The sequence below is a fragment of the Gadus morhua genome, chromosome 11 (genome assembly GCF_902167405.1).
Source record: "Gadus morhua chromosome 11, gadMor3.0, whole genome shotgun sequence".
NCBI classification, from domain to species: domain Eukaryota; kingdom Metazoa; phylum Chordata; class Actinopteri; order Gadiformes; family Gadidae; genus Gadus; species Gadus morhua.
Window position 1 is genome coordinate 21,958,130 of NC_044058.1, and position 21,272 is coordinate 21,979,401.

Here is a 21,272-nt window from a genome sequence, read left to right on the forward strand (position 1 = left end):
TTTCTAAGCTTATAAGAGGTCAGGTATGGTAGATGTTGACTACTTGTACCTAATTTTATTTGTATAAATCTTGTATGTATATATCTTGGTGTCCTAAGCTCCACAAACTAGAATCTTGTTCCAGATAGGAATGAGTTATTTCCGAGCGGGTAAATAGAGCACATTTGGTTGTAGTTACACAGGTCCACCACTAGATGTCCCTAATTAGATATAAAACCAGATACGATTCATTTGTTCTGAATCTATTCTAAATCTCTTTATTTTCCTTAATTGAATCAATCAATTTAAAGTATAATTATCACAAATGAATCAGATTACAACTAAGATCAGTGTACAATGAGTCGGACGTCTACTTGTTTAAACACTGCAGTCTACCATTCTTTCGTCCTCTATATTCTAATACTATATAAAACTACGTACCTTTATAAAACTACTTTACTTTTTTTTAAACTATTTCCACCTAAACAGATCCTTAAATCTTGAACAGAAGTTACATTTCAGACCAAGGCATGTCAACTTCAAGATAACAACTCGTGAACGCGCCTCTGTGCTGTGCTGTGCGCGTCCGCGTCCCTCACCTCTTGCCTCTACTCGTCTTCCCCCTCCCTCTCCTACACACACAAGCCGGAGAAGGTAGTTCAACCCGAGGGGACGGAATCCATCCGAGGTCCAAAACACTGCGGATTATCCTCGTTTAAAACTATTATTTCATAAAGAAAACCCCCGATATGGTTCCGTTGGCTGCGCAATGGATTTACACCGAGCGGCCTGGACCCGAGAGGCGAACTTAAAACGCTCTTTTCCCGCAACAGACGCGGACCTCTCGGCTTGAAGCGGACGACGGACCAAGGGGACCGCTGTTCTGAAGAGTGTGTTTCAAACGACTCCTGCAAAGCAAAGGGGCTGCGTTTTCATTCGTGCTGTCGGGAAGAACTGTCGAGATAATCACGATTTAGTTGTAGGTGTTTTGTGTGAGAATAATCTTTGCAACACACAGTCCAGCTGTTTTCTTTTATTTTGGAGTGGAGGGGGGGGGGGTCCTTGGAGAGGGGAGAGGGGGCTGACGACTTGTCGGGCTGACCCTTGGAGTTGGTCCTGAAAATGGAGGCTGTGATCGAGAAGGAATGCAGTGCACTTGGAGGACTCTTCCAGACAGTGATCGGAGACATGAAAGTAAGGAAACTGCATTAAACGAGTCTGATCTGGGACACAAGGAGTCAATTAGGGTCTTGAACCACCTTATGTACTTCCCAGTAAGAGTCCAAAGGCGCCCAAACACTAGTCTGTAACTATATATATGTTTTTGTTTCTTAAACCTTGCTAGTGGATAGATATACAAAAAATATTTAGTCATATAAAATAAAATATTTTATAAAAAATAAATGGAAATTCATTCTAATGTTGTATTGATGATGATTTTCATTCACATAAAGTGTGGTATGTAATGGGTGGCCAGTCCAAATAGATGATTAGAATAAAAAAAGAACGCTTTTTATGTTGTTTTGTTAAATTTACATTTGCATTGTGTTGGTGTATTTGGCAGGGACCATTTAGGCCAAGCTAATCACAAAAGTAGTGGTATGTCATTTTCGACATGTGGACATATTTTCGAAATGGCTCCGTGGATGAAACCATTAAGGCTGTCTCATTCATCAGCTGTTGGCCACCTGGAGGAATCCTGGGAATGTCGCTTGCAGGGTAGAAGATGACCCTCCGGAGTCTCGCACTTTGACATATGTGCGTAAATCAAATGGGCCCTGACTCGACTGGAGAGTCCCCAAAGTTAGTTAAAAAGGGCGCCCGAGTTCAAACAGCAGGAATTCCAATCTACATTCAACTATATATTGATGATTAACTCAATGTATGCTTAATATTTTTCTTTCTTATTCGTTTTTTATATCAATTTTCGAGTGTATCTCAAGTGTAGGATGTGTCGGTCAAATGGACTCTGAAACATTCAACTTTACATTAAGCCCGCGTCATCAGAGCTGGAGTTGTCAGCAGCACCCAATGGTGGGTAGGATGAAGAGATGGTCTGTTGTTTACAGTTACCCCTGTGGCAGAAGCAGGCATACAGCAGACTAGATCACTGCAGGTGGCCGACTCAGGCCAGGGGAAGATTTGGCAGACATGAGAGATGAGTGCATAGGGTCAACCTGTGGCTTCGTGCTATGTTCCACAGCATGGCAGGACATTCCTTAAGCCGGTGGAGCTATTGACGCAGCAGCAATGAAACATCAGAAATGTTACCAAGATGCATCGCCTCTGCTTCAATGACTCCTGTGAGCGTTCTGCTCTTCCTCTCACTGTAAAGTTGATCGGTTCTGTTCTGTTCATTTCAGCCCAGAACCCAAAATACATCCAGCTTCCCGTGAGGGGCACACTCATTAAAGGAACACTATTTTTATTGTAGGGAATCTTCTATCCATGACCCATTTGGAGGGCTAATATTGTGCAGCACTCCAAAATGTAGGCTAGACTTTTACCTCAATGAACTTAAGTTACGCCAACTAGCAGATTAATGCATTTTATATTGGCTGTTTAAACTTACTGTATCAATTACTATGCCAATATTGGCTTAGTGAAGTCAGCATCCTTTTAAGAAAGTTTATGCTAAGTGACTCCATTGGGTTCTGTTAGTATTGTTTTTTCCCTTTGGCTGCATGCACGTCTTCTAATCTAGGTAACCTGGTGCCTACTGGTTGGACTGGCTTTTAGGAAGTTCACCATTACCACAAATCACCATCAAAGATCCTATGAGTCATTAGGGATTTTTCTCCAATGCATTTTAGTCTGTTGAAATGTGTCTAATCCTGGGTGTTTACCGCAGTGTGCCTGCGACACGTTATAATGAAAGGGCCACAAGGCATTTTGGGGACGATAAGTGACCCATGATGAGTAGCCCTGGCCAGCCACATGGCCTTGTTGCACACATGATAATCATCCTGCTAGGGAGGTGTGTGTGTGTGTGTGTGTGTGTGTGTGTGTGTGTGTGTGTGTGTGTGTGTGTGTGTGTGTGTGTGTGTGTGTGTTCAAAGATATTTTTAGCACATTTCCGGCTAGAGTTTAAGGGGAACAGTTGGCAGCACTGTTGCCTTCGTCCCCAGAGTTCTGGGTGAGAATCCATTCTCAGGTCACGCCTGCATGTACTTCAAGAGCTAAAAGACCTCTGGTTCCATCCGACCACACATCCCTCTGCAGAGCAGGCTAATCAGAGACCCATTAGACGGTTGTGGCTGTCTAATTCACCAATGCGACAGACCCGACCCCCCCACTCCCCATGACTTAGAGCAAGACAGAGGGGGTAAATGATACGGCTGGGCGACTCAATTTGTTGCATCCCTCTGACTGACCGACTGTACTTCCACCTGTGTTCTCCCACAGAGCAGCTATCCTATCTGGGAGGACTTTATCAGCAAGGCCGGCAAGCTCCAGTCCCAGCTCAGGTGAGTGCGTCTTCGTGTGTGCTTGTGTGTGTGAGTCTGTCAGTCGAACAGTCCTGCAGTTAACTTAAGTCCATGGAAAATCACCATAGGCCAAAACACGAACTGACAGATGTTACCCTGCAGGAAAAATCCCCCTTAATGGAATTAATCCAATTTCACAATTTGTCCTGCCTCAGTTTGTAGGATTTGCTATGAGTAAACACTGTGCTCCTGAACAAACAGGTAGGTTATGTAAATGCTGGTTAAACTCCTACCTTGCCCTCAACGTGCCCACGCACTCTGTTGCGTAACACCACTGCAGACACAGCCCGTATTTTGCCCCTGTTCTCCTTCGTGGCGTTTTCCACAAAGGAAATACGCGAGAATCCGGTCTTGAGTCCTTCTGCTCTTTGTGGCCTCGCACAATGGACCTAAGTGTCTGTGGCTTATTCCAGTGCCCGAATGTCCTCAGACAAACCCAGAGTGACGGCTTATATAAAAGCACAAATGTCCTTCCAAAGACTCACGCAGTCTAACAACCCCCCCCCCTCCCCCTTCTATCAAGTCTTCATTAGGGCAGATTTTTTTTGTCCAATCAAAGAGCGGCCTGTCTATTGTACTGTCGCAAATTCCAATACCCACCCTTTCCGATGTATGTTTTTTCTGTTCTTTGAGCAACAAAAGATGTCAGCGGCTAACAATGGCCCTCCATGTCAGCCACTTCTGCTAGTGGGCTTTAGGTGGCCACGTGTCCCTAGACAAACCAACGCTGACATACCCTCCTGAAATCGCATGGCGCGGTTAACCCAGCCGCGGAAAAAATTCGGACCTGGCTAACTGCGCTCGACAGGTTTCCAGAAGGCTCCACGTGCGCGCAGACAGACTTGGAGCGACAGTCGCACAAAGGCCTCAATGTCTTAACAATACCGCCCGGAGGGCTCACAGCCCCGTGCTACTCCATGCCGAGCATTAGGACTGATTAACGGTGATATGTTAGTCCGGTCTCACCGTTGTTCCGGGGTTAAATATGCGACCTGGCTTTGCTTGAACTCTGTTGGGTATCTGAGGCCCGCAGCCCCTGTGTCTGTTTGGCACCGAGGTGTCACTGTCTGGAGACGGAGGAGAAAGGGCCTACAGTGTGCGTCTCCGTTTTGGGAACAGGTTGATCAATCCTGGAGGTAATCTCTGTTTTAAAGTCTGTGAGTGCTGTCACCTGGAGAACAGCCCGCAGTCCCGGCAGGTTTATGGACTCCCAATTGCCTAGAACCCTTCAAATCCACATTACATGTATTTATTGCTCATGCTTTAGTACCTTTTAAGTAAGAGCCTGGACTAAGCACTCTTGCCAGATTGTAACCTAGTTTTATGCCTTGGCTTGACTTGAAGTGGACAAACGAAGACGTCAATACATTTCAGGGGTCGTTGTTCTAATGGGCATGTACCCGGTGTCCAAATAGTCCGATATATTTGTTTAATGTCTCAAGGATTTACAAACGAGTGCCAAGAGCTGATCGATGCAGCGAAGCTTGATGCTGAGTCTAGTTCTATTCACCCAACGAGTGTTGTTTTACCAGCAAAAGGTTGGTGCAAGCCTTGAAAATGTTTAGCCTATAAAAGGCAGGATCAACATCATCTGTTTTATTCAACTGTCTCACTATTTCTTGTTAACTGACACCTTCTTGATAAGAACCTCCCTTTGAAAGTGTCACATAAGCATTCCAATAAAATTTCCAGGCCCCCCCCCCACCACCACTGCCGCCACTACCACTCACTTTCTCTCTCACACACACACACACACACACACACACACACACACACACACACACACACACACACACACACACACACACACACACACACACACACACACACACACACACACACACACACACACACACACACACACACACACACACTGTGTTTAGAAGTGGCATATAAACCAAGGCTGCTGCTGAGTGGCCAACCACTCTGGCCAGAGAGTGTGTGACGTGTGTGTGACATCCTGAGGCGGGCCACCCTGTAATTTCCCCCCCTCTCCCAAAGCAGCTAGGAAGTCGACCAATTATGGTCTTTAGGCTGTTCTGTCATTTCTGGGGTACAAATAGGGTCTTTGTACACACACACACACACACACACACACACACACACACACACACACACACACACACACACACACACACACACACACACACACACACACACACACACACACACACACACACACACACACACACACACACACACACACACACGTGTGTTGTGGCAAGTGGAGTAGAGGGATGGGTGGAACACAAGTGATTTGATTTCTATTCAGACTCCTTTCAGCCGCTCTAAGTCTTTGGTCTTTCTGGTGGGTCAGTCCGGGCACAGCTGTGTCCGCTATTGGCTCTCCAGCAGACCTTTGAGCCTCCTGTGGGTTTGAAGGATTCAATACAACCACTTGAAGTAAATCCCCCACACACACACACACACACACACACACACACACACACACACACACACACACACACACACACACACACACACACACACACACACACACACACACACACACACACACACACACACACACACACACACAGGCACAGGCACACACACACTCTAATATTCATCTCCTACAACAACGTCCTTTTCAAGACAAACTGATATAGATCAGCCTGCCCTCTGATTGGTTAAGTACAGCTTGGCCTTAGTGTTGTGACAGGGTCGTCGTCCACATATGCATAAGGCGAATGTGGGAGTTTTGATTCTGCAGTCATAACTAGATAATTGCAGAGCTAAGCCTTCATGCCATGGAGTGTATGTTTAAAATTATAAGGGGTGCGTTGCATTTCATCTGTCATCGGGTAAGTGGATTTCCACATGGAAGTGGAAATCTCTGTTGTCTCTGCATCAGCCTGGAGACTGGTGTTTCGCTCCACTGCCGTGTCGGAGCGCTTCATAGCAGCTCCTGCTCTATGGGATGGTTGGAAAAACACACTTTGCGAAAAACTGTTTGTGCCAACTGGTACAACGAGACATTGCACAGTATAGTGTAAAACGAAAATAAACCAGAAAGATATTGTATATATTGCGCGCAGTTGCAGGAGGCACATGTAAGTAGAGGTTCACCATGGGCTCACCCAAAGCTTTAAATAGGTGTGTGCGTGTATGTGTGTGTGCATGCTCGTGTGTATCCGTGTTAATTTTCCATGAGTGGGAATACACCCAGGCCCATTGTGGTAGGTAACCAGTCTGCCCCTTGGACAGACCCCAACATCATATGTCTTCGTTCCTTATGGAATGGCTGCCGTGATAAAGGAACTGCTTGTCCATTCAGCAGTGAACCTGCGGTTTACAGGTAGCTTTACTGGCCTTAGTTTCCTTTCCTTTGGCCCTAGCTCCTTAAGACACGGGATGGAGCTGGCGAAGAATGAGTTGAAAGTGACACAGACTTTGGCTGCTCTGGTACAATGCATTTCTCCTCTTTAGTGTCTAATGTTCGATCACCTTCTTATGCAGCATGCACTTGAGCAATAGCTAGCCTTGACAGATCAACCCCTTATTGTTGTTTAGCATGGTTTAAGCTTCCTGTACCGAATATGTTGGTACGTTCTAAACTGGGTTCTGGTATGTCCCATACAGCTGTCCTGTTATGCTACCCCGTGGTGTTTGGTGTGTTCGTCGTTGGAACGATGAACGCATCCAAGTTGAAACGTAATCTTTCAAAGCACTGAGGCAGCGACACCTCGTCACAAGACGAAACGGAGAGGAAAAACAATGCATTTTTCCCTCCGCACTGTGACTGAGCAACATTTCGCTGCGAGGCACACATGCCATCGATAGCCACAGATGGAACCAAGATGATGGTGCAGGCTTACAAACTGCAGACAGGTTCTTCCCTCAAGGATCAACTAAATCTCTTTAGCCTAATTTATAGTTTTTCCTATTTGACGTGCATCATGACGAATGAAAGGGCACAGACCTCGTAGTCATTAAGTGAGCGTTGAATGAGGAGCCTGGGTTACATGTAGGAATCGTCTGAGCGGCGACAAACCTATTCAAAGTTTTGTGGTTGTCTCAAGCTCTGGCTGTCACGGAGAAACCCCACGTGAGAAGCTGTTACTCAAAACTTTTAACTAAATGAAAGTGTCCCTGTATCTACAGGGGGGGAAACACTCAACTTCACGTTCCAGTTTAACTGTATAGAGAAAGAAAATCTTAAATATAGCATCACAGTAATAAATGACTACACACCATGAATACTATTACTACTCTTAAATATATTGTTTTGACACAGCACTGACTTCACATTATGTGCTAGAATTCCAACAGGCAGATTTTTAATATCCACTTCAATAGAGGCCTATTAAGCATAGTATAGTGTGGGCTATCTGTGCCCAACTATAGTTACGTGACAATATCCACATTCACATTCTAGTTATCAGGTAATTTTACTTTTTACTGGCCCGTAAAAGCCGCCTATCTGCACAGCGTATGGAAATTCACAGGTGTGTGTAGTAGGTGTCCTGTTGGCCAGTGGAAAGTGTCAGCCGCTTAAAGCAAACAAAGTCAGGACAAACAGTGTCGCCCAAGTCTGCCATGGAAAGTGTTGACACTTTATGCTAACTAAGTGCCTCCCTTGGTTCCTTCATTGTTGTTCCCCTTTCGCTACATGCACTGGTTTTAAGTGACCTTAATGTTTCTACTGGTTGGCTAAGGTATCCCTTAGGCTTGACGCACATACTTCACAGAAGTATGTGCGAGAGAACAAACGAACAACACATACTTCACAGAATTGTCATCGTCATAAGTTTCACTTTATTGTAACTTAATTACAATAAAGCACACACACGTTTCATTGCCACTTCCACTGGCTAGAGGCACGTTGCCGTGGAAAGCAGGTCTTGAACGGTGCAGTGTGTGCTTTGGGCTCACAGACCTCTGGAACTCAGTTGATCTCCACCTAAAGGAAAAGGTCCCCGTGGGGATTGGTAGGCTCCCCCTGGGGATTGGTAGGCTCCCCGTGGGGATTGGTAGGCTCCCCGTGGGGATTGGTAGGCTCAGAGTGGGGATTGGTAGGCTCCCCGTGGGGATTGGTAGGCTCCCCGTGGGGATTGGTAGGCTCACCGTGGGGATTGGTAGGCTCACCGTGGGGATTGGTAGGCTCACCGTGGGGATTGGTAGGCTCCCCGTGGGGATTGGTAGGCTCCCCGTGGGGATTGGTAGGCTCAGCGTGGGGATTGGTAGGCTCACCGTGGGGATTGGTAGGCTCCCCGTGGGGATTGGTAGGCTCAGCGTGGGGATTGGTAGGCTCACCGGTGTTCAACGCTCTGCTTAGGAGCCACCACCTGAAGCGCTAGTGTGGCGGGTGCTTGTGACAGACTGAGCCAACAAAACTCTCTATATTGCTCTATACACTCGCTCTATATTGTAGCTGCACACGATTCTTCACATACAGCTGCTGGTAAAAACATTGTCCTGTTGGCCCATGGCTAGGCAAACCCCAACCCTATGTCATCACCGCTGTGAACTAGCCATTGCAGACCACTGACCCTGTTGCAAATGCATGTGTGTGTGTACCCATTTACCGTGACCTTTTCTGCACAAAGTCATCTTTGTTGATTTATTTAATTGAATTACATAGGAAAAGAGTTTTTTTTTTTTTTTAACTTTTCTATGTTCTCCCCTTTTCTTTGACAGAGCAACAGTTTTTGCTGCAGCGGCCTTCCTAGATGCCTTCCAGAAAGTTGCCGACCTGGCTACCAACTCACGAGGTAGGGATGAGGAAAAGTGTGTGTGTGTGTGTGTGTGTGTGTGTGTCTCGGTGTGAGTGCATATGTTGGTCGGTGTGTGTATATGAGTGTGTGCGGTATCCAAGCGGCTGGCAACTCATCCACTTATCCTTCAAGCGAAGCGTCCCTGTCTCTGACCCGGCGGCTCTGCTGGTGAGGCAGCACGATGGTCAGCTCTAAATGGATTTCCACTCACTCTCATGGCGCATTTCCCTGCCAGCGTTTGAGTGCCTTTGAGCAAGCTCACCCTTCACAGAAGTTCTCGCTCAGTATAACTCACTGCATGTTTGCGCGCACGCATGTGAGGTGAAACGTTAAAATTAAATATATAAAAATCGGACATAAGTCTGGCTTTACCTCAACCTGGCAGATTTTCTACGGAATGACGACCGGCTCAACGCTAGTCACGTTCTTGAGGGGAGCGGCTGCTGAGATGGAGAGATTTGGAGGGAGACAAAGCCCGAGCGATTAGATCGCTCTCTCCTTCTCCCTGGCGTTGACACCCCGCTCTGTTCTATTAATAGGAGGTGAGACAGAAGCAGGCATTCATCACTTCACACCACCGACAGGCACCGCACAGACTTCTGCCTCCTGTCACGTCGTGTTTAAGTGTCTGATTAAAACGATGAGGCCGGTTCATCGTTCATCTAACGATTTATGTCCCTCTCGTTCTCTCTGTTGTTCGTTTGTTCTCTCGTTCTCTCTCGCTCTCTCTCGCTCTCTCGCTCTCTCTCTCTCTCTCTCTCTCTCTCTCTCTCTCTCTCTCTCTCTCATATATTCTCTCTCTCTCATATATTCTCTCTCTCTCATATATTCTCTCTCTCTCATATATTCTCTCTCTCAGCACACCCCAAACGTGTACCTAAACATGCTCAGTCAGTCAGGGCTTCAGTCAATACAGTGGAGGAGAGCAGTTATGCGCACTGACCAGGTTTGCTGTATTAGTGGCATATGATTGATTGGTTTGACACAAGTACAAGGGTTTATTTTACAACGCTGAATGTGAGGGCATTGTTGTATATGCTGTAGGATGGACTATGCTGCGGATTTAGGACATTCTATCCCCATCATGTCATCAGTAGTCTGAGGATCACTGTTGTACTACACCAACCCAAACACAGACATGAGACAAGACGTCTCATGGCCCATGCCTGCATACAGGCAAAAACAACCAGAGACACACTCTGTCGGGTTGATTTGCACTGATAGGGGTATGGGAATTAGTGGAATGATTTCAGTTTTTCATAGTTGTGGAAGCTGAACATTGTAATTGCTGTCATACTGTCTGGCAGAATAGCAGAGGCAATGTGCAAGGAGCCCTTTGTTAAAAGAGTGTAATTTTAACACTGCATCTGTGATCTGTTTTATAGCAGCAGTCTGATCCTCCGCAATTACCCTTTTGTCTGTCTTCAACAGTAACCATCCATTAAAATCAGGCTAAACAACAGATTCTGGTGAAACATGTAATAGCCGTTTTTCTGAAACAATGTCAAGTGACTTCGCTTGTCGTACTTACTGTGGTAGGTAGTGACTAGTTTATTCAGTAACCAATGCTTCTGCTGCGATTGATGTAAACCGAGGCTTAATTTCTACGTTCAGGGTATTTTTTAAACCCCTAGTATCATTAGGTGGTACAGCAGGACCGAATTAATGAACGGTGTTGCGATTCTCAGGGTTTCTCACAGAATTACCGATGTATAGTTACACCTGTGAGGTGATAATAAGTATCTATATATACACCCCAGACATCACGCCTTCTCATATTTAGAAGTCGTGTGATATAGAGACGGTTCAAATGAACTGCATATCCAAAACACTTATCACAATCGGAAGTCAGGTGCGCTTTAATCGGAAAACACATATGTTTTCCAAATATAATCGGTGTCGTCCACCTTTTCGCCACTTTAGCCTTTTTGTTACTTTCCTGTTGTAAATGAACGACAGAAACACTCATGATTCTGAGTGAGCCATCGGTTCGTTAAGAAATCCAGGTAATTATAGGTATTCCTAGCAACAACTAAGGGAGTTTATGTGGGGACTCTAAGCTTGTTCACATGTGCAGAATCTTAGGACGATTGGTATGTAATGACAGAATCACCCTCACCGTTTGAACATCTTAGAAAATAACTGCACAAATTTCCAACTTTCTCTGTGAACCTCCGCAGAGTTTGGGGGATTGTGGCCCCTGGACTTTCATTCGGCCTGAAATCTCACGTCATCGGCCGAGGCCCCCAGCAGACAAATGTTTTCGGGAAAAGATGGAACAAGAGACAGACAAATTAAATAAATAATTTATCATCTTGACACGCTCTTGTTTTGCAAAACGACGGATCGCCTTCGGTTACTTTAGCTTTGTAAAGATCAGCTTACCGTATTGTTCACTTCAAAGTAAAAGCGTGAGGATTACTTCACAAAGACATCACATCGGTTGGCTGGTGAGTTTTTGCGTGTTTGTTGATGTGTGTGCATGTGTGTGCCCGTGTTCCTTAGGGTTACAGTTGCCTTTATGTTCTGAAGCCACCTGCCCAGTTTGGGAGGAGATCAGATAGCCCACAGCACAGAGGTCCTGCATCGCACACAGTGCTACTTGCCACCAGACAGCCAACAACATGCTCCCCATAGGAGCTTCATGCGAGAGCCGTTCAAAGAGACGAAACCAGAGATAAGATATCTACAAAGTTCCCCCCCCCCCACCAGTTGTCAATGAGAACAAAGTGTCCATCTTTCTTTGTAGTATTTTTTTTTTAAGGTAATTTCAAACCCTCTTGTGTTTTGACTCTCGTCAAGCTTGCTAACTAAAGGATTATGACTTGGCGTCTTCTTAGCCTGCGTTAATTTGAATGTTTATTGATGCGTTATCTAGAAGGATCACAAGACCAGCTTAAGTCCTTGAAAGGAGGAACAAAAACAAAGCAAAGACAAAGAACAATTCGATTTTAGGTATCCATGAAAGGTTTCCTTTAATTAAAAAAAAGGTGTTTTTAAATTAGTTAGCGCACTATTTCTCTTACACAGCCAAAGTCTTCTAGGGCTATTTTACCTTCTTTCACAAGTCAAGATACACGTTTTCCTCCAGTTTAATACTATCAACAGAGCCAATATGTTAACATCACTTCCTGATTCAGATACAGATCGTCAAAGTGCAACATCAACAATTTATATCATCCGATTTTTATTAACCCTAATTTACCATGCAACAAACATCGATCATTTCATAATATCCTTTTATGGCCTACTAGATAAACAGTCTTGTTCTTAGTTATCAGAAATTTGCACTGGAAGCTTAATAAATTCACCTGTAATAAAATATAATCAGATACCATAAAGAAGTGTGGCAAGACATGTTCCAACTAGCTAATCGTCAATCTGTGATAGCTTCAAACGGTAGTTTACAAACAAATATGACTATAAAATATATAAATTAATTATTAAAGTATATTAGCAATCAGCACTTACGACCGGCGTTTGTGTTATTATAAGAGCATAGTTACAGGGAGTTCTACTTTACTGCAGCATACCAGCTAGCGTGCTGCTAATGAGCTGTACCGGTTTATTTCATGAGCCCACAGGCAAAGTATCACTCTAACTAGGTCAACATTCAGTTTTAATGATTTTTCTTGCATGCAATTTAGTAAACAATAGTCTTCCTTGGCATCATTTGTGGGTAAAGAGATTGGGTTGGGCATCGAATTAGCTAGAGATTCCTCTACACAAAGAAAGGTGTTTCCTTGAAAATGCATGCATTTCAGGGGCCTTTCACTTTTCTGACTGCCTCCCAAGGATATAAAAGGGTTTAGTGGAATAAAAGGACTGGAATGCCATGCACAGAATGTTTTGAATCCCAGAGAAAGGACATAAGTTGCCGGACAAAGTACTCCATCCTTGTTTTGTGTTCTATTATCCACAGTCTATTGGAATGGATTACCAACCTGTACCTCCAACAAATACAAATATTATGCATGAATACACACACACACACACTAACACACACACACACACGCTCAATTAGGCATGGAATATAGATGGGCAGAGGAGCCATTATAATATCTATCACCTGATATCTACTCTGTCCTCTGCAGGGTCCATAGTCCACAAGACTCAGGTCCAACCTCGATCAACTCTTCTCACTTTGATGCCCTTTTCTGTTCCAGTACATTAGAATGAGCCCTTGGCCCTGACATCTCCTTTATTTATGTTCTTCGTTCAGTTCTGCTGTATATCTGCACAAATGGCCGCTGTTAACGTGATGGACAGGCTGCTTCATGGTTTATGTTGGTGCCTCTGGTTGTGTATTGATTGTTTTGAGCAACGTGACAAAAACTGACATCAGCCACATTCTTCAGATGGCTCAAAAGCCACGCGTGACGATTGACAGAAAACCCCTTTCAAGACAATTTGCGTTGATGAGAAGGGCTTTTCAACCGAGCACTTCAGGAATACACAGAACTATTTATCTAACATAATCAACTGACGACATTACATCACGTTAATAATTTCTTTATCTTTTGGTGGGGATGTGAAATGCTTTGACAGGGAGCCTAACTGCAGCAAACCACAGCTTTACAAGAAGCGACGCCACACGATACCTCATGTGAACACACACCGCGTCGTAGAGAAGAGTGAGTGGACACCCAGAGCGAGAGAGGCTTTAAGACGCACCTGAGCTCAGGTGAGGCGGTGGTGAAGATGATGTCAGCTTGTCACACAGACACAAAGAGGGGCCGTCACACTCGCCCACGGGGAGAACGAGCGCTCCTCTGTCGGGTTGAATTGCAAGCTGGCATCAGTCAGTAGGCCCACGGCGGAAGATTAGCTCGAATCTTGGGAGCGTATGTTCATTTGCGATCTGATGGGCTCACTCGTCAGTCGAGGTCGGGCGTGAAGGAACACACCTTTCGCTTTGTTTTTCCTGTCCCTCTTTCTACTCTGTTTTCACAACAAACGGTTGGCGCTTCTCCCGCTCTGAGCGTTTAATTATTGTTGTTATATATACAATTAAATGAGTTGATTTAGTTTAATCCGTTACCCAGGCAAACGTACACTTCCCTTAAAACGGTTGTGAATGTGGTCGGTTGGTCTTCAGCATGCTTGCATTCCCCGTTTTTTTATTACATTTTCCTTTCTTCTATTGAGCCATATCCCTCTGCTTTGGGGCAAATCATATTTTCTTTCTCTGTGTACAATGTGTCTTACTCTGCGTGTGTGGGTCTGTGTTTGTGTCTATGTAAGGTCAATTAACCCTAGTCTCCCATTCCTACGGTCCACCAGTGGTGTGTGTGTGTGCATGTCTCTGTGTGTGCGTGTGCCTGTATGCCTGTGTGTGTGTGTGTGTGTGTGTGTGTGGTATTCTACCCAGTCGACCGCGGTTGCCCCAGCTGGCCCAGAGTCCACGGGTGTGGGGGACTGAGGTCACTGCTCTAGGAAGTGGAACAGACAGAGTGGGTCGGGGCAGAAACAGCCAGGCATGTGTTTAGAATGTGTGTGTTTAGCTTGGGGTGTATAGTTTAAAATCGAGATACGTTGAAGAGACGCTAAAGGGAAAGGAGGGTTAAGTCGGTTCAGCACTACCTGAAAGATTGAGGTAAGGGAAGAGTTAGGGTAGAAGAGCCAAAGTGGTGGTGAATGAATATGTGAATACTTTATTCCAGAATCAAAGTTCCATGTAAAAGAAAATACAAATACAAGGTCAAATACAAATACAAAATACAAATACAAAGATGTTTGTATAGATTAAAATACATACAAACATCGATTCCAGTGTTTCCATAACCCAGAGGCCAACCGTATCACTCTGTTAAGTGTCAGTGAGTGCAGTGTTATGGTTCCTCCTATGCTGGCAGACAGAACGCTAACCTGTCGTGCCTGGGTTCATAGGACGCATGAGGGTCTGAGGCGAGGGATTCTCTCCACTCGTCAACACAGGGGAGAGATGCTTTATCCCAGACGGATTACAGTGTTTGATTCCTCTTTCTCAACATCCTGGAGAAAGATTAGCATGCCCTTCTCAGACCATTTATAGCACCGTAGAACACAAATGGGGGTGGTGATTATTATAATAATAAGAAAAATTAAGTTGCGACTATAACGATTATCTCTTGAGTCTCCGTTGTGTGTGTTAAACGGGTTGGATGGCATCTTAACAAAACCATTGCATTAAAAAAAAAGGCAGGGGACCGTACATAATATATCTTTCACTCTTTTCTTTCTTTCACAAATGCTAAGCCCCACACAATCAGACCCTCAATTATATCAATTACTCTGGCTCACCATTCAAAACATAATTAAGGGTTCAGTACACAAATTTGCAAATTTGTGTGTTTGTCTCTATGTTTGTGTGTTTGTGCATGCCTTTATATCTCTGTGTGTGAATGTGTGTGTGTGTGTGTTCGTGCATGCCTTTACATCTCCGTGCGCCCATGTGTCAGTGTGTTGATGCACCAGGGCCCTGTCAGCAGCCCCAGTGTGTGTCTGCCCGGGCTTGTCAGATGCTGTGGGGGCTCCGGTGTGAACTGCGTGACTGTGGATACTTCTTAGAATCGCCCGGGTTTGGGGAAAACGGTTTTAAAGAGCTCCTCTAACTGCGCCGAGAAACCCGATAATGGCAAACCCTAGCTGAGCAAAAACGGACTGAAAGTATTATTTATTCAGGGCACATTAAGTATGGATGACGCAAATACATAATTATTCATTAACCCACCCAGCCCCATCAGCAGAGCGGGATTTCCTCCTTCCCTTTTTAATACGGCCTCCGGTTCTGTCCCCCCTAAAAACCGACTGCAGCTCGTGAAGCTAATTCCCAGTGTGCTCCGGAAACGCTGGGCTAGCTCCCAGCGGCGTTCCGGTCCCGCCGAATATCTAACCAAAGCCCACGGTGTGAGAGGCACACACGTAGAGCCCATGATGACGGGTTGAGCTGCCAGTGTTTCGCCCGGGTAAGCTGCCATCTCTATGCTGGCATAATTACCCCTGGGTCCCCGACTAGGAAGGGGCAGCCAATGGGGGACCTGGGGGTGTTCTGAGCTACCACCACCACGCTGGATATAACTCTACATGCGATGAATAACTTTTACTGGCTAATGCTAATAACAATTAGAATTTGCTAGCGCTAGCTAATGCTAATCGGCAAAACAAATGGTGTTGCCAAATTCTTCCTGAGAGGAAAAGTCATGCAGGCCCGAAGTTTGGACCATTTAATGCTAATTTCTACATTCACCGTGGCATATCCTTGTTTGGGTAAATTCATGGTAATTGTAGGCATTGCTGTTCGACCGAATCTGCAGAGTCCATCTGACAATTTGTAGGTTGCAACCAAGTTAAGGTCCTCTATATTGCACCACATTCCTCCGACCTCTCTTCGCCAGTAGTTATTACTCTCTGACCTCAACACTTGTCCTTCCACACGCCACTCCGTCTCCCCTGGATCACTGTGAGCCCTCCTTCACACAGGCCGCGGACACAGTAATGGTGTTTTCTGCTCTCTAAGTGGCCACTGTCTCGGCTGGAACTTCCCTCCTCCCCTTGAGGAATGACTTGGTTCCACTCGGTCATTGTGTGCCGGCAATGAGGTCAACACATGGCAGACACATGCGGCCCGTTCTGCAGCTACAATTACCATCTATTCCAAGGTTCAGCTCACTGTATAGAGAGTAATGATAATATAAAACCACCCTTCAATAAAGCCAGGGGACCATGGAGGATTGAGTGGGTTATTGGTGACCAGGGGTGTCTCCAGTTCAAACTTGTACCATCTATAAGACATGCCGAAAAAAGGGCAATTCTTTACAGCTGCTTTGGTCTTGTGAGCTTGATCAGTGAATAAACAAAACGATGTCTAGCACTTTGAAAAGCGTAACCTTGTAATTCAACAATGCACATGGTGCTATCGGTGTAGGTAATTCTGAAGTGGCCCTGAATTTGTATTCCAGACGTAAGTCAAGCCCCCCTGCAGGCATCTGCTGAAACAGTTAGGACTCTTCAATGGGTTGCAGTGTTTCTGCTATAGTCGTTTCACAAGGCCTGCTGTTCTCAGTTTTCTACGCCCATCACTCAAAATCACAACTTTTATACGCTCAGCGTTTGGGTAGATCCAGGAAGAAAGATGGGAGCCTTAGATAGAGGGCCGAACAAGTTACCTGATGTCAAAGAAACCATATTTTATTGTTTTGCCCTTAACCATCATGCTCCCATGTGACTTTGAGCTCTCCTTTGCAGTCCGTTCTGTTTCCTTAAACGTAAATGTAGACGCACGGGAGCTAGCTAAACGATCAATATAATCCCTGAAGAGCCTGAAGTGGCCCCTGGGCTGCTCGGAGCCAACATCATAATTCCGTGGCTGAACTTTCCAGAACTACAAGGCGGTCCACTGTTTTTCCTTCTTCAAACAGAGCGGTCACTTTGTTAGTGTTATTGTAAGTTAGTTGGTTTGCCCCGGTTGTTTCTGAATCATGTTTAAGTGTAAGTTAGTCGGTGTGTCCTGGTTGTTTCTCAATCATGTTTAGGTCTAAGTTAGTTAGTGTATCCATGTACCTCACATGTTCCCATCAAGTCGAGAGGTCAACGAATGTGTAAGAGGGGCGATGGGGCGATGGGGCCCGCTTACGTTTGGCACTGGAGGAGCAGGGTCATATGATTGTGTTCTAATTGACCCAGAAAAATCTCTGCATTAGCAAGGAGCTCATTAACTGGACCAGTGGTCACCAGTGCTGGGGGCGCTCCAGAACATGATGGGGCGGTCGGAACGTGCACACTGTTGCTCTGCAGGTGCATGTGCGTGCATATGTGTGCGCTCTGCATGTGTATGTGTGCCTGTGTGTACTTTTCACATGCATGTGTGCACTGTGAACTTGTCGCCCCTCAATATGAACCATGTTCTCTGTCTCCTTTCACAAACGATCAGCCAGCCCAGAAAAGAATGAATGCTAACTTTCTTTCTGTACTTCGTCTGAAGTACAGATCCCCAGCTGCAGTGTTTTAAATAAGCCCCCAAGCTGTATTTCACTAAAACCCTGTCTTGTTTTTCCTTCTCCCATTCCACCTGGGTGCTCCCAATAAGCCAGTAAGCTCTCCCCGGGGAAACGGCTGTTCTGCTAGTTTCAGGGCCTTCATTGAAAGGCCATGAAGACCCTTTGAACGGTGTCAGTCCCTGGTCTTCACTGTTGCCAGATGTACTTGGCACCAGAGGGTGTCAATATGTACGGGTGTAAATATGTCGGTCACAGTACTCTGATACTATGTGAGTAGCATGGCAGTGTGTTATTATTTTCAGCGGCTATCTTCTTCACAACACTTGACCATCAACAACAGAACAGAAGGCTCTCTTTGTACATCTTCTGCGCATATCTCCGAACTTCTCAACAGCCACTCCCGGTCATTCATAACAGACGCCCTATTAACTCGGTCTTGAGGGCATCTCGGAGCACACTTCCAGCTCTCAGTCCCCGCGCTCTGCACCGCCAACAGACCCCTGAGCGCTCGCAACTTCAGCAGACAAAAGACCGCTTCTTTCAAAGGCCAGGCGAGACCCCGGGGCTGGCCCTATGTTCCAGTGGGCCCCGGCCCTGCCTCAGTTCACGGCCCCTCACCACTATGAAAGAGCATTCCCCGAGTCCTCCACCATTAACCACTTGTGTCTCACTCTCCTCTCCCTGCCCCGCGTGTCCAGGGGTTCAGGGTTTAGGGGCTCCTCTGCCCTCTCCTTCATTCCCCCCTTTTCTCCCTCGCACAAACACACACGTGCACACGTGCTGCAGAGCCACAAAGGACTGTGAAGATTTAGTGCCATTCTCGCTCTCCTCCCTGGCCCGTCTGAGATTTATGGCGCTCATGTCTTTGTTGGGGCTCTTCAACGATTCCCTAACCCGGCCGTTTAGTTGTGCTCTATAAAACATTCACGTTGAAATAAAACCGAAGGGGTGCGCCGTTTAAAATGCCCGTCGCCACAGCCATCTGCTTTCACTTAAACGTATGGAAAAATTCAAACTGAGAATGCCCTTCTAAACTTTATGGACATGTCTCGACAGAGCATAGTAATTAATAATATGCGTGCGTGTGCAGCGAAAGGTGTGAAGCGGGGAGAAGGGAGATGGGGTGCACCATTGCAGCGTGCACATTGTTTTAGGAATAGACTTGAGTATGTACTCTTGCGTGTTGGAAGCATGGTTTTCTGCGTTGTTTGTGCAGACCTGAACAAACACGAACCAGGTTATACTGGAAAGAGTTAGTTCTCTGCCTCTCTCCTGAGGACATGATATTAAAACACGTGTTTGTCGCTCGTAAAATGAGCCAAGGCCAACCTTTTGTTTATTAAGATGTGATATAGGGATTAGTTGCAGGTTAAAATCTCTCAGGGGGAGATAGATTTGACTCCTGGGAGTTCTGTTTGTGTTGCACCGCGTTGAGGAACTTCTTTTGTGATTCTTGCGTCAGACTGGGATTAACCTGTAAACTCAAAACATCCATTATAAGGGGGAAAGTCATTTCCTACAGTGTCACTGTTTTTACAATCGGAAAAGGGCATTGGAGCAAAGCAATTTTTTAGGTTTAAATTCGTCCTGCTGACATTGTGCTGAATGTGAGCCATTTTATCTAATGCTGCGAGGGCTGATTGTAATCTCTAAAACATACACTAGTTTGTGTGTGAACGTGCACACTTGTGTACGTGTCACACACACACACACACACACTCACTCACTCACACACACACACACACACACACACACACACACACACACACACACACACACACACACACACACACACACACACACACACACACGTGTCTTTGACCAGTTGATACTTTGCCTGGGTTGTAGGTCTAGACAGATGCCCTTTAGGTAAAGGGCGTGTCTGTTTTCATCTGCATGCGGGTGCTTGTCTCTGCTTCCTTTGTCTTGTGTTCTTTGTGTGTGTTTGTGTGGGTGTAAGTATGCGCACGTGTGGCGCTTTGCCTCGCTTTTCTTTAGTGGTTAACCTCCAACATGCATTAACACACACGCCTCAGATCATCAGCCAGTTAATGACTCAACAAAGGCCACCTTTGTTCTCACACACACACACACACACACGCGCAAACGCACACAGACAGACACACACACATCTCCACAGGGTTACAATTTTGGTAGTGTTTTATGCCCACACCTACCGCAGTTATATTTGACGTCTAGATTGGGAGATGGGAATGTTATCATAGGATTAAAAGAGGGACGTTCTCAATCTTCCTTGAAACCTGTATGTCTAGGAGGACTGGATGGAGTCTGTGGGACAATGCTTTGAGGTCTTGATTGAAGTCTGATTCATTTGAATGTGTAGCACTAGTGTGTACTATTCTGTGGCCATGCGCCTCATTCTATGGATTTTCAGCAACCTTTTTACACGTTTTATTGTCTTCTGTCAAAACCGATATTATTGACAGTATGTTGTTGGTACTGGATGTCCCTTGCCACAAATAATTAGGTGTATCTCCATTTTTCATTACATACGAAGGTTCTTGCTATTGGTCGGTTCATTCATTGTTCTACCAAGGGACACATACTTATTGGATATTAATAACTATATTCTCATGTGAAACTCGACACAGCAGAACCTTTTGAATCAAGCCTTTATCTCAAGTTGGCCTCTTGATAACACTTACTTCCCTTTTGTTCCTTTAACTTTGAATCAAATATGACCCCTGTATACACACACGCACGCACGCACGCACGCGCGCAAATCTTGGCCAGAGACCTCAGGACAGGTGTGTAAACAGCCGGTCCCCGACAGCAACTGTGTATATGTGTGTGAGCGCATATTTATGTGTGTGTGTGTGTGTGTGTGTGTGTGTGTGTGTGTGTGTGTGTGCACTCTGTCATCCTCACTAAACCTTTCTGCTCCTGACCCCACTGCCTCGCCCTTCTCAGTGCACACATAAACACACAACGTCCCCAAGGGCAAATCTGAAATAAGTGAAGGAAAGTATGACGAGAGGGAGGAGGGCAAGAAGGAATCTGTAGAGAGAACGACTGAGACAAGTGGAACATCCATCTGTCCTCCAGCTTCTGAACAGCGCGTTGAATTAGGGTCATATTGAGAGTGGGTG

The 21,272-nt window shown here is 45.6% G+C and overlaps 1 protein-coding gene across 5 annotated transcripts in view; it reads left to right on the forward strand.

Moving 5' to 3' along the window:
• The first annotated feature begins 572 nt into the window (after positions 1–572).
• The window catches only part of LOC115554614 (protein MTSS 1), a 61,436-nt gene continuing 40,736 nt past the window's right edge, over positions 573–21,272 (forward strand). For 2 of the 5 annotated variants that reach the window (XM_030371399.1, XM_030371402.1), the window contains exons 1-3: positions 575–1,173; positions 3,385–3,446; positions 9,108–9,181. In XM_030371399.1, coding sequence (XP_030227259.1) covers positions 1,102–1,173; positions 3,385–3,446; positions 9,108–9,181 — 208 coding nt within the window. In that variant the 5' untranslated portion in view covers positions 575–1,101. Of the gene's footprint in view, positions 1,174–3,384; positions 3,447–9,107; positions 9,182–21,272 lie in introns of all 5 variants that reach the window. The other 3 variants (XM_030371400.1, XM_030371401.1, XM_030371403.1) reach the window with 3 other exon arrangements.